The sequence below is a fragment of the Heteronotia binoei genome, chromosome 16 (assembly GCF_032191835.1).
Source record: "Heteronotia binoei isolate CCM8104 ecotype False Entrance Well chromosome 16, APGP_CSIRO_Hbin_v1, whole genome shotgun sequence".
Classification (NCBI taxonomy): Eukaryota; Metazoa; Chordata; class Lepidosauria; order Squamata; family Gekkonidae; genus Heteronotia; species Heteronotia binoei.
The window spans coordinates 39,214,453-39,227,930 of NC_083238.1; the positions used below are offsets into that span (position 1 = coordinate 39,214,453).

Sequence of the window (13,478 nt, forward strand, 5' to 3'; positions counted from 1 at the left end):
CAACATGCACCAGCTCTACTAGAAAAGCAAAAAAAGGGAGGCTGTCTGGGAGGGAAGAGAAGAACTGGATCAAACACAATATGCAGGGAGAGGCAGTCACGAAGGAGGTGTCTACCAACTATTATTAGCCATAAGGACTGAATGGAACTTCCAGGTACAAAGGCAGGGCTCCCTCCCCTTCTAGCCCACCACCAGGAACCCCAATTGAACCTCCCTTCCCACACACCGGTGTGCCCCCCACCTCCTGTGATTACCTCCCAACAGTCCTATTCACAGCTGCCTGCATCATCCAGAACGCCCTTCCCTGTAGCAATGGATAGCATATGCATCTAGGAATGCAGCTCGCACACAGGATGTACAGGCAGAGTGGTGGTGGCAGTTGGCCCTGCCTGCCGCTCTACAGGAGTGTATGCAGACCATCAACCCCAGCCTGGAAGATCTCAGCAGCCACTATTGAAAAGAGAATTCTAGACTAGATGAACCACTGGTCTGAACCAATGTTGCAATTCTTACATTCCGTATACATGGCAATCCTGCTAATACACTTGCACTGCCACACTCAGTGTTTTCAGCAGAAGAGAGCAAAAGTCCAGTAGTACCTTGAGGGCTAGCCAAATTGGTAGTGTTTGTGTGCTACCAGAGCTTCTTTTGAGCAGGAACACACAGGAATTCAGTTCTGGCTGGCTTGGAATCAGGGGTGTGGCCTAATATGCAAATGAGTTTCTGCTGGGCTTCTTCAACAAAAAAAAGTCCTGTGTGCTACTGAACTCTTGCTGTTTCCTACTGGTATCAGCAAACTAACATGGCTATCCATCTTGATCTAGCAACATTTTCAGTTGATCACTAATAGCGCTGACCAGTTGTTAGGCTGTGGCAGAGGGAGAAGGAAAGGAAAGGTCCCCTGTGTAAGCAGCAGTCGTTTCTGACTCTGGGGTGGCATTGCTTTCACAATGTTTTCACGGCAAACTTTTTACGGGGTGGTTTGCCATTGCCTTCCCCAGTCATCTAAGCTGGGTACTTATTTTGCTGACCTTGGAAGGATGGAAGGCTAAGTCAACCTGGAGCCGGCTACCTGAAAACCCAGCTTTCGCTGGAGATTGAACTCCGGTCATGAGCAGAGCTTATGACTGCAGTACTGCAGCTTTAACACTCTGCGCCACGGGGCTCTTGGCAGAGGGAGTATGAGAAAGAGGCAGCCAAATTCCATGTATTTTATAGAGTCCCCTGCTATGCATGGAAAATGTTTGCACTATGTGGAGGAGGCTGGGCCAGTGAACAAGAATATATAGTTATGAGGTTTTCTGTCTTTGTAGCATAAGTGGAACCATTGCTATGGCTCATCTGCCAAAGACTAATGGGTATTCAGAGACTTGACAAAATAAAATTATTCATGCCTACAGACTGGTGATATTTACTTAATGTCTTAAGAAATCTCTCTTCTACCTTTAGATCAGAGCTGGTGGGAGGGACACAGAAGCAGTTTGAAGTTACAATCAGAAACCAGTGACTAAAGAGTTTAGTTGGACTGGTGGCAACCTTGAAGAAGGGCTACAGAGTTTCAAAAACTTGGAGCGATTCCTCACTAGCAGTTGCTCGGTTCCTGGGCTTCTGCTTTCCCCAATTCAAGGGATCAGTTCCCCACCAGTTGCTACAGGGTTGCGGTTTGATCCACAGCTCCCTCCAGTTTCCCTCACAGCTTCCAGATCTCTAAAAAAACAAGAGCAGGAAGCCGCAACGGAAATTGGAGGGAGCCGCAGATCAAAATATGCCCATGCAGCAACTGGTGGGGAAGTGATCGCTTGAGTTGGGGAAAGCAGAAGCCCAGGGGTGGAACAACTGCTAGCGAGGAATCAGTCTCACTCTCCTCAGGAATATGATGTAGGACAAGAAGTTTTGGTCACTGCTGTAGGAGTATTTACTTCCACTGTGGTCTCCTTATAATTTTTTTAAAAAATACTATAAAACCACCAACATTCACCGATGAGCTTTTATCCGAAGGAAACAAAACCCTGTAGCAATACACAAGACCATAAGAGGTGCCCTGCTGGATCAGTCCAGTGTCCATCTACTCCAGGACCCTGTTTCACCTAGTGATTAATCAGTTGCCCTGGTGCATCAACATGCAAGGCAGAGAGGCTAAGGCCTTCCTTCCTCTGAGGTTGCCTCCTTGCACTAATATCAATGACTTCTCAGTACCTGAGGAAGGGGTTTAATAATCTAAATGCTTATTATGTCTAAGCCAGGTAAGCAGGCCTCATTTTGTAGTAAGAGCTCCTTTGCATTTTAAGCCACACCTCCCTTCTGTAGCCAATCCTCCTGGAGCTTACAGTAGGCCCTGTACTAAGAGCCTTGTAAGCTCTTGGAGGATTGGTGACATCAGGGGTGTGTTGCCTACAGGGACAGTGCTGGGGCTTTTGCTGCCCCAGGCCGCCCCCATGCCTGCGTCTCCCCCATCAGTCCGCCTAAGTCTTAGGCAGGTGAAAGGGGCCATGGGGGTATGTGCCCTGGAGGCAAATGTTTGTAGAAGTTTTCTGCCCAATTTAAAAAAAAAAGATTAAATCAAATAATAGCAAAAATAATATGCAAAAATGGCTAATATCCATTTTTTTATCATTTAAGAGGACACACTCAAAGGGATACATACTTGCATTTTTTAAAATTAGCTTTTTTAATTTTCAGGTTATATTTCTAAGCAGATCTATGGCATAAGCGCCACTGAAATCAAAGGGCCCTAGGTACAAAAACATGTGCTCGGGCCCTAGGTACAAAAACATTCTGTTCACAAATGCAAAGGAAAACACCAAGCACTCTCATTTCATTGTTCCTTTTTCGTTATCAGTTCAAAATATAGGACAAGGTATAGCTGGTGACATATTGCCACTTGTTATTAGCAAGTTTAATTATAGCTGAAATGCTTCACAAAAGAGCCATATTAAATCTTCCCCTAATTAGGTAGTCAAAAATGTAGAATGTTGAAGTATGATTCAGCCAAAGTTAGCCGCATTGAAGTCCTGTTTGCATGTGTGTGTGTGTGTGATGCCAAGTTGCTTGTATATTGGTGGTATGTGATGGTTTTTATTGTATTTAGTATGATTTTAATGTAGTCATTGTATTTCTTGATGTTTTAGAATGCGATGCATTTTATAAATTGACGTTACTTGCTCTGAGTTGACTCTGGAGGAGTAGGTTATAAATCTAATAAATCTACTACATCAACTGTGACTTATGGCAACCGTATCCATTAATGACCTCCAAAATGTCATATTATTGACAGCCTTGCTCAGGTCTTGCAAACTGAATGGCGTTCCAGAACCTCTTTGTGGAAACAAAATTCTCAAAGAATATCTAAAAGTTTAGGGGGGAGGCACTGGGGGAGCATGACTGAATTTGATCCAACAAAGTAGGTTAAAACCCGGTTGCTTCAAGGTCATCTTTCAGTGTTAGGCACCAAAAGATTCAAGATTCAAAAAAGAACTGAGGAAGCTGGTGACGTCTAAAGTTTGGAAACTGCTTTAATGTAGTGGTAAGTCAATAGCGCATGAAAACAATATTGTTCCAAAGAATCCCATGTGCCTCTCCTTCATTTCCCTCTTGAGAGTTCTAACACTTTTTCCAGGAAAAGAAAGCCCTCCTGTGCACTGTTCCTCATCCATCTTTAAATAATCACATGGAAGCCTGCTAGCTCAGATGAAGACTGATTCCGCTGAATTAGGCTGAGAGTGTTTGATGGAAGTTTTGATTAGCGTTCTCTTTTGTCATCTCATTAGATCTTCATTTTTACTTGTCTCTGACGAAGGGAGTCTTGACTCTTGAAAGCTTATATCCCAAAAATCGTATTAGTCTCCGGGGGTGGAATTCTAGCAGGAGCTCCTTTGCATATTAGGCCACATCCCCTAGTGTAGCCAATCCTCCAAGAGCTTACAAGGCTCTTTTTTGTAAGCTCTTGGAGGATTGACTACATCAGGGGTGTGTGGCCTAATATGCAAAGGAGCTCCTGCTAGAATTCCACCCCTGTTAGTTTCTAAGGCGTTATTGGACTCTACTGCAGACCAGCATGGATAATTTCTGAAATTCTTTTGTCATATCTCCATGCTCAGAGCTTTTAAAAAATGCACACAGCATACAGAGATCAGGACAACACAACTCCAGGATCTGGAGAATGGGGGAAAAACTCCTGGTTCTTAAAAATAATTTCAGCTGACAGAATTCAAACACGGGGTGCGGGGACTTGCATGGAATGGCCCTAGTCTCCAAGTCTCTTACCCAGACACTTTTAGAAATAAAACATAACATTTTCTTTTATGAGTTATGAGACTGTTTTACAGGTTGGGATTGGTGGAGTGTTGCACTTGTGTTCCAGGCCCAGATAAATGATGCTTGGGTGGTAAAGAAATGGATCCAGGAACATCATAAGCAGGACAAACTTCAGAAAGCAAAATTTACAAATTCATTTTGAAAAGTGGCACCTGTCGAAAGAATTCTTCCATCAGCGCCATGGTCCACCGGTAGTGCAGCTCCCAGGACTTGGCAGGATGGCTTATGTCAGCTGCATGTAGAATCAGAGACATGGCTTTGGCTTTGTCTATCCTGTCAATGCAAAGACATTCTCTCGTTATCTCACAACAACAGTTCGCATTGACCCAAGGCAGGGACTCAATTTAACTATACAAAACAGGGCTCAACTGAAGACAAGAGAGACAAGACATTCCCTCGTTATCTCACAACAACAATGTGCATTGACCCAAGGTAGGGACTCAGTTTAACTATACAAAATGTGGCTCACCTTCCGTTTCTGGAATATACTGAATCTAAAAACATCTTACCTATTAACACAACTTACCTTCATTTTCTCTCACTATAATTCTTTCTAACTTATGCTTTCCCCACTTTCTCTTTTTATTTAAATATTCCCTTTCGTTTGGCTTGGGATGGAGCAAGGCATTATTAGCTTAAGAATCAAAAATTCTAGCCCAATTATCAGTTAATTTATCCTTAATAAGATATTTATCTATTGAGTGATTGATTGGCGAACTGAATGTTATCTTAAATGCTAAATAAGATGTTCTACAATGTTATATATATCATAGTAATTTATGCATAGTAATTTTGTTATATATGGAATTAATCTGTTTTATATTACATCCAACTGTATAACTTTGAATTTTTAAAATAAATGTATCATATGTTTTTTAAAAAAACAAAATATGGCTCAACTGGAGACAAGAGAGACAAGACATTCCCTCGTTATCTCACAACAACATTGTGCATTGACCCAAGGCAAGGACTCAATTTAACTGCAGAAAACACGGCTCAACTTGAGAGAACAGAGGCAAGACCTTCCCTCATTATCTCACAACAACAGTGCACATTCACCGAAGGCAGGGACTCAATTTAACTACCCGTATTTTTCGCTCCATAAGACCATAAGACGCACCTAGTTTTTAGAGGCGTTTGTGTGAATTTTTTGCAGTATTCGCTCCTTAAGATGCACACACTTCCCCCACACACTTTTTTTGGGGGGGTGCGTCTTATGGAGCAAAAAATACGGTATATAAAATGTGGTCCAATTGGAGATAAGAGAGAGAGGAACAACTTACCCCTCTGTCTGCTGAAGAGTGTGCCTCATGGTTTTGATTTGCTGGAAGTGACCTGACATGTCGGTAGACAAGACCATCTCAATGACTAGGTTGCGCAGTTCCCTGAAGGCAATCAAAAGTTACTAATTTACAAGTGCATTTATTCTGTAATGAGACGTTTGATTACAAAGCCTGGATTAATTGAGCCGTCTGCACAAAGTGAACATTTTATATATTTAAAAAGATAAATTAAAAGCACAACATTGTTATTAACAGCAAATCTCCATCCCTCGTGATCGTTGATTGCAGATGTGTATTTAAAAAGCCAACCCTGCTATTACTATTTCAGTCCCGCTGTTTGTTATTCCTCTTTTCTGAATCATAAACTGTAATTATGAGCACTTCAGACACTTGGGGCGGGATGCTTGGTTTTATTTTCCCCACAATGGCACTCAACAGAACTATGTGAGGACATGATTCTGCCGCAGGCACTCTGCTCACTTCATTGGGAAATAGTGACAGAAGATACGAAGTGGATTGAAAGATTCACACACAGTTTAAAAAGGTAAAGGTAGTCCTCTGTGCAAGCACCAGTCATTTCCGACTCTGGGGTGACGTCGCATCATGACATTTTCACAGCAGACGTTTTATGGGGTGGTTTACCATTGCCTTCCCCAGTCATCTACACTTTCACCCCAGCAAGCTGGGTATTCATTTTACCAACCTCGGAAGGATGGAAGGCTGAGTCAACCTTGAGCCAGCTACCTGAACCCAGCTTCCACCAGGATTGAACTCAGGTCATGAACAGAGCTTGAACTGCAGTATTGCAGCTTACCACTCTGCACCACAGGGCTTCTTCATATAGAGTAGGGATCACCAACATGTGCCCATGGGCAGAGCCAGGTAGGATTTTTGCTCAACAAGGCTTCTGAGTGGCTGTTACAATTTTTAAAAATATTGCTTTGGCAGCAGCTGCCATCATAGCACAAATATCGGTTGGCTGCAGGTGTGACTCAACACCACAGAGAAACCATTTCTTAGCTACGCAGATAGATTCAGATGGATAGCTGTTCTGAACTGAAGCAGCAGAACAGTTTGAGTCCAGCTGTTCCTTTAAGACCAACAAAATTTAATTTTGGGTATCAGGGGTGGAATTCTAGCAGGAGCTCCTTTGCATATTAGGCCACACCCCCCTGATGTAGCCAATCCTCCAAGAGCTTACAAAAAAGAGCCTTCTAAACTCTTGAAGGATTGGCTACATCAGGGTGTGTGGCCTAATATGCAAAGGAGCTCCTGCTAGAATTTCACCCCTGCTGGGTATAAACTTTCATGTGCATGCATGCACACTTCTTCAGGTACATTGAAATATACTTCTTTAAGTTCAGCTTAATTTATTACGTTCAAAGATGAGTTACATGTTGAAAAAATTAGTAGCTAAAATACATTAGAATTAAAAACAGGAGGTAAATACAATGTATATAATAAATATAAGTAAAACGTATTTGTTAGAATAAGTACATTAAAAGAGGATCAAATTCTGCGGCCTAATTAAACATGCCAAGGCACAAAGCCTCAGTACCTTGGAAGTGATTTCATTAAAGAGATAAGCAAGAAGCAGAGGAGTATAAAATTGATTAGATCTGCACAGAAACTTGGAGGTTAATGGAGTAATATATTAAAACCAAATGTTCTGGTAAAGCCAACAGCGTAAAAGGACCTGTTCAATTGTTTCTATCTATCCAGATTGACGAGGACAGAAATGCTTCATATATGGAATACATGCATATCTCTCTTCAAGTGAGGCAGATGGTAACATATTGAGTTAGGCCATGGTAAAAGCTCTATGATGCTTTTACCTCTACCTTTTTGATACCTTTTGAGTCAGTCTGGTGTAGTGGTTAAGGGTCTGGACCCTTATCTAGGAGAACCAGGTTTGATTCCCCCACTTCTCCACATGCACTTGCTAATGTGGCTTTGAGTCAGTCACAAGTCCATGAGGAGCTGTTCCTCTCGAGAGCAGTTTCTGTTGAGCTCTCTCAGCCCCACCTAACTCACAGAGTGTCTTTTGTGGAGAGGGGAAGGGAAAGGAGATTGTAAGCCACTCTTGAGACTCCTTTGGGTAGTGAAGGGCAGGGTATAAATCCAATTCCTTCTACTTCTACTTTTACCCAGGGATCGCTTTGTAGAAAAATAGGTGGTGGAGCTCATCCAGGGATTGTTATACAGCTGCACCTACTATTCAATGGACAAGGTAGGGAGGAGGAGGGGGAACCCTCCTGTGAGCTCCTGCTGAATCCCAGGCCTGCTTTTACCTCAAGCCTATGCCTTCTTGACTCAGAAAAGTCTGGACCTATTTTGCAGCTGAGGTATAATCTTGTGACTATTACTGACTTAAAAAAAAAATCTCTCTAGAACAGTGGTCCCCAACCTTTTTGGCCCCAGGGACCGGCCTGTCGACTGCGGCCCCAGGGCCAGCAGGGTGGCGTCACCCAATTCGGCCTCCCCCTGCGGCACCTCCTCCTCCCCCCCGGTTTCCTCCCCATTTCCTCCTCCCTCCGCCCCCACGCAGCCTTGCCGCCACCCCCGCACCGCCTCCTCCTCCCCGTTTCCTCCTCTCTCCTTCCCCTCCACCCTTGCACAGCTTCATCACCTCTTAAAGGTGTACTTGACTCCTATTTTGTTCTACTGCTTCAGACCAACATGGCTGCCCACTTGGATCTATTCTCCTCCCTCCATTTTCCTCCCCGTTTCCTCTTCCCTCCATCGCCCCCTCGCGCAGCCTCGCCTCCTCCTCCTCCCCCTCGTTTGCACCGTTTTAAAGCCGGGGAAGGGGCCATGAAGCTCCTCCCAAACCAACCCCCCCAGAAGGAGGCAAGGGCAGAGTCCTTCCCAGGGGATCAGCTGATCAATGGGGGGGGGGGTCAGCTGGAACGCAGTTCACCACCCCTTCCCTAGCCTTAAAATGGTGGAAATGGGGGGAGAGGCACTGTAGAGGGGCAGCAAGGCTGTGCGGCCCGTTGCAAACAGGCCGTGGTCTGGTACCAGTCCCCAGCCCAGGGGTTGGGGACCCCTGCTCTAGAATATGGAGGCCACAGAGACTACTGCTACTAACAGTAGGATCCTATGCAGAGTTATTTCCAGTCTAAACCCATGGCAATGCATCAGGATACACTTGAGCAATTCTCCACAGAATTGTACTGCTAGTAACTGTAAGAGGTTAAAAATAATCCTAAACAGCCTTTCCACAAACCCTTCTTTTGAAAAGCTGACATTTTTCTAGTAAAATGACTCGGCTTGATTTCTTCATACTGATTTCAGGGAGGCATAACTCTGGGGTTGCAACTGGCTTTACCAAGTGGCCCTATTATTCGCACTTAAATGACTATGTGCAGCCATGGTAACTGGGGGTGAGTAAAATTCTTGCCTTGTCTGACCTAACCGCAGGCTAGCAATTAACTCCAGTTCCTCCTGTACATTTATATGAGACAATGTTCTTCAACCCAAGGAACGCCATTAGTGCAATAATGGGCCAAAAATGTTCTTTTTCTGCTTAAAGTGCTTTTAAAAATATTGCAATGGAAACTTTGACACACTTTCATAAAAATAATTTTATAAGGGCGTTAATTTGTTCATAGTTTAATTATTTTTAACCAAGCTGCTACAGATATGAGAAACTCCAGGCTCTTTATACAGATCCATGGGCATTGGCAGTATGATTATATTCTCTTTTCCTCCTTAGTCACTCATAAACAGCCCTCAGTCATTGAGAGAAAGCAGTTCTAATACTAGGTGAAGGAGAAGCAGAGGCATGGTCCTCTAATGCCATTCTGGGGGGGAAATTTTATCCTGAGTAATGTCTCCCAGTCAAATACTACCACTGTTTCGGAACTCTGTGCACACAGTTCATTCAGCTCTCTCATTTGAAGTCATATCATTTATCCTCTCCATAAACCACATACAAAGATTTTTGAAGTAGGACTCCTGGTTGAACCCTCAGAGCTCCTATTTTATCAGCTTGGTTGCCGTAATATAGAATCATAAAATCATAGAGTTGGAAGGGACCTCTAGGGTCATCTAGTCCAACCCCCTGCACAATGCAGGAAACTCACAAACACCCCCCTCCCTAAATTCACAGGATCTTCATCGCTGTCAGATGGCCATCTAGCCTCTGTTTAAAAACCTCCAAGGAAGGAGAGCCCACCACCTCCCGAGGAAGCCTGTTCCACTGAGGAATCACTCTAACGGTCAGGAAGTTCTTCCTAATGTTAAGCCAGAAACTCTTTTGATTTAATTTCAATCCATTGGTTCTGGTCCTACCTTCCGGGGCCACAGAAAACAATTCCACACCATCCTCTATATCAGGGGTGTCCAACGGTAGCTCTCCAGATGTTTTTTGCCTACAACTCCCATCAGCCCCAGCCAGCATGGCCAATGGCTGGGGCTGATGGGAGTTGTAGGCAAGAAACATCTGAAGAGCTACCGTTGGCCACCCCTGCTCTATATGACAGCCCTTCAAGATGGTGATCATATCACCTCTCAGCCGCCTCCTCTCCAGGCTAAACATCCCCAGCTCCTTCAACCTTTCCTCATAGGACTTGGTCTCCAGACCCCTCACCATCTTCATCGCCCTCCTCTGGATCCATTACAGCTTGTCTATATCCTTCTTAAAATGTGGTCCCCAAAACTGAACACAATACTCCAGGTGAGGTCTTACCAGAGCAGAGTAAAGCTATACCATCACATCATGTGATCTGGACACTATACTTCTGTTGATACAGCCCAAAATTGCATTTGCCTTTTTAGCCACCGCATCACACTGTTGACTAATGTTCAGCATATGATCCACTAAGACCCCAAAATCCTTTTCGCACATACTACTGCTAAGGCAAGTCTCTCCCATCCTATAACCATGCATTGGATTTTTCCCACCTAAATGCAGAACTTTACATTCATCCCTGTTAAAATTCATTTTATTGATTTTAGCCCAGTTTATTTGTCTGTTTATTCATTTTATTGATTTTTCCTCTGTTTTTCTTTCCTATCTGTGACTGAATTGTCCTAGTTGTCTGTTATGTCCCACCCTATGACAGTACAATATTTTGGCAACCCAGGAATTTGAGGGCAGGAATAGGAGCCTTCTTTAACTTTTACCACTTAAATGACACTTGAGAGGTTTTAATAATCCAAATTAACAAAATATTTTATTCAATATAGATGGGAAAGGTCAGGTGAAATCAGGGTTTGAAATTTCTGAGGTAAAACCAGTACATGCACAGACTTTAGTTCTTGTGTTTCAGACTAATGAGAGTTTCTTAAGCTATTCAGAATTATTTACAATCTTTGTTGAGAGGCTTTTGTTCCATTGTTTCCCCCAAACACTCCAGTACACTTTCATTGATTATTCTCTGACTTGGTTTCCAGTAGGCTGGTGCACTGTTTTCAGTACCCAAACCACTTTTCTTGAAACACTAGTACTTCTCTTGAGTTTTTAATTGCTTCCTAAGGTTTCTATAGGCAGTTTCTAACCACACCAGACCAGGGATCTCTGCACTCTTCGGAGCTAACTCCCTGTTTGACTGGGTAAGGAATTTTTTTTCTCTAAAGAAGATCTATCCCCTTGGCCCAAATGGGAGTCTCTATCTAACTACCCATTCATCCTTGCCAACTTTCCCCAGTTCTCCTGTTTGTGTTAACTCTCAGTCAGGGCTGAATTCCAAAACTATCAGGGCTCAACTCTTCTCAGCTAAGGCTGAAATCAGACTGAATTTTCTTCAGTACCCAGTTCAAAAGTCTTTCTCCATTCAGCTGATGCTAACCAAACAGATCTCTTGGAACAGCCTGTTACTCAAGGTTCTCTGTTTCTGTGAAGAATTAACCCTTTACAGTCCTTCAGTTGTTTCTACAGCACTTCTAAGCTTTTAAAAAGTGCAGTTAGTCACAATTATACTATAATTTGCCTTGGCGTTGAGAAAACTATTTGGCTTATTCCCCATCTCCGTTGCCACTATTGTTCCTTTTGCTTTTACTTACAGAGTTTATCCTGTGCTTTTCAATAATGCATCAATGGGTGGCTCTCCTGCACAAATCTAAAATTCTGCAAATCTACACAAGGGGTAGGCCTGGCCAATCCCTCAGTTTGTACTAAATGATAAAAATTATAACAACAACAACAAGCCTTTATTGGCATAAAACAGATTTAGCAGTACAAATAACAATGCAAGTAATATAAAATCTTGGAAAATAGAGTACGCAGGGGAGCTAATGTACATAAAATGAGTAAAATATATGTAATTTCAAGTTTAACAAAATTAAATGAATAAAACAAATAAGATATGGTCATTCCAGAGCCAATCTCTGTCGGATTTCTATGACCTGTTGAAGAAATTTGGCAACTGTTAAAGTTAACTCAGAGCAGGTGTCATTTAAAAGTCTGTAAACTTTGCCTGAATCAGCGCAGCTCAACATATCTGCTAAGATATCTTCAAAATATATACAATTAATATCATCATAAAGGGGACAATTCAATAATACATGGGAGATAGTTACGATACATTTGAGATTACAAAGACAATGTCTGGCAGAGTAATCAATCCTGTTAAATCTGCCAAATAAAATAGCAGATGGTAATGCATTGCATCTCGTTAACGAGAAAGCACGCCGTTGTTGTGGTGCTTGCAGAGAGGAGAAATATGGTGCTAATTTCCCTACAGAAAGAGGAAGTTCAAAATTCAGCGGGGAGCAAGTTTTGTTGGCCAGGCTATATAATGTTTGCATTTCAATATCCAAGATTCTAAGCTTAAGTTTCAAGAATGCATCTTTTAGGGATAGCATAAAAAGTGAATCTATATCAATGCCCATAGACTTAATTTTCCTCTCAATAAATACTAACCAATTTGACATATTGGATTCTGAGAGCAGTTGATAGCAGTTGGAGCAGCTCTCCAAATCAGAGTAGAAATGTAGCCGTAACCAATATTTAAATAACATTAGCCATGCTTGTGTTTCCACAAGATTCATCCCTGTTTCTAAACATAGAACTGCATATGGTACGCACTTCGGGAATCCCAGGATTTTCCGTAGAAATTTTGATTGGACACCTTCAGTGTTGTTGTCCAAGGCTGTGATCCAAACTGGGACTCCATATAAGAGCTGTGGTATCACTTTAGCCTTAAAGATTTTTAGCGTAGCTGGGACAAACTGATTGCCTCTACTATAAAAGAAGCGCTGAATAGCTGCAACATTAACATTGACTGACTTAATTATACAGTTACGGTGATTAGTCCAAAGTGTGTTATATTGGAAATGGATTCCTAAGTATTTATAGTATCTTACTTGTTCCATCTCTTTGCCACCTATTGACCATTTAGTTGGCTTCCAAGATTTGGAAAATACAACAATTTTAGATTTGTCATAGTTCAAAAAGAACTTATTGTAGTTAAGGAAAGTGATACAATGGGCAAGCAAGCGTTTTAATCCAATTCTGGAACAAGATAGTAAAACTGTATCATCCGCGTATAAAAGGGAACATGTCTGGCACCGAGTTTAGGACTATGATGATCAATATCTGACAAAAAGGGAGCAAGATCATTAAGAAAGAGGTTAAACAGAAAAGGGGCCAACACACAGCCTTGTTTAACCCCTTTGTTTAACGGGATTTTTGATGTAAGATTGCCTGATGAAGAGCATTTGACCTGACAAAAGTTAGAAGTATATAATTTTTTAATAAGCAAGAGAAGTCTTTTATCAATACTTGTTTGTTCAAGTTTAGCCCAAAGCAGGTCCCTGTCAATTGAATCAAATGCTCCCTTTAAGTCTAAAAAGGCTACATACAATTTCATCTTTTTCCTAATAGTGTATTTGGAAATTAGATGAGACAAGGTATTACAATGATCAAGAGTAGTT

At 42.3% G+C, this 13,478-nt stretch overlaps 1 protein-coding gene across 1 annotated transcript in view; it reads right to left on the minus strand.

Annotated features, from left to right (window-relative positions):
* The window catches only part of PDE1A (phosphodiesterase 1A), a 239,941-nt gene that overhangs the window by 21,348 nt on the left and 205,115 nt on the right, over positions 1-13,478 (minus strand). The window contains exons 9-10 of the mRNA XM_060257025.1: positions 5,598-5,699; positions 4,467-4,587 (exon numbers count right to left, since the gene is read on the minus strand). Coding sequence (XP_060113008.1) covers positions 4,467-4,587; positions 5,598-5,699 — 223 coding nt within the window. The remainder of the gene's footprint in view (positions 1-4,466; positions 4,588-5,597; positions 5,700-13,478) is intronic.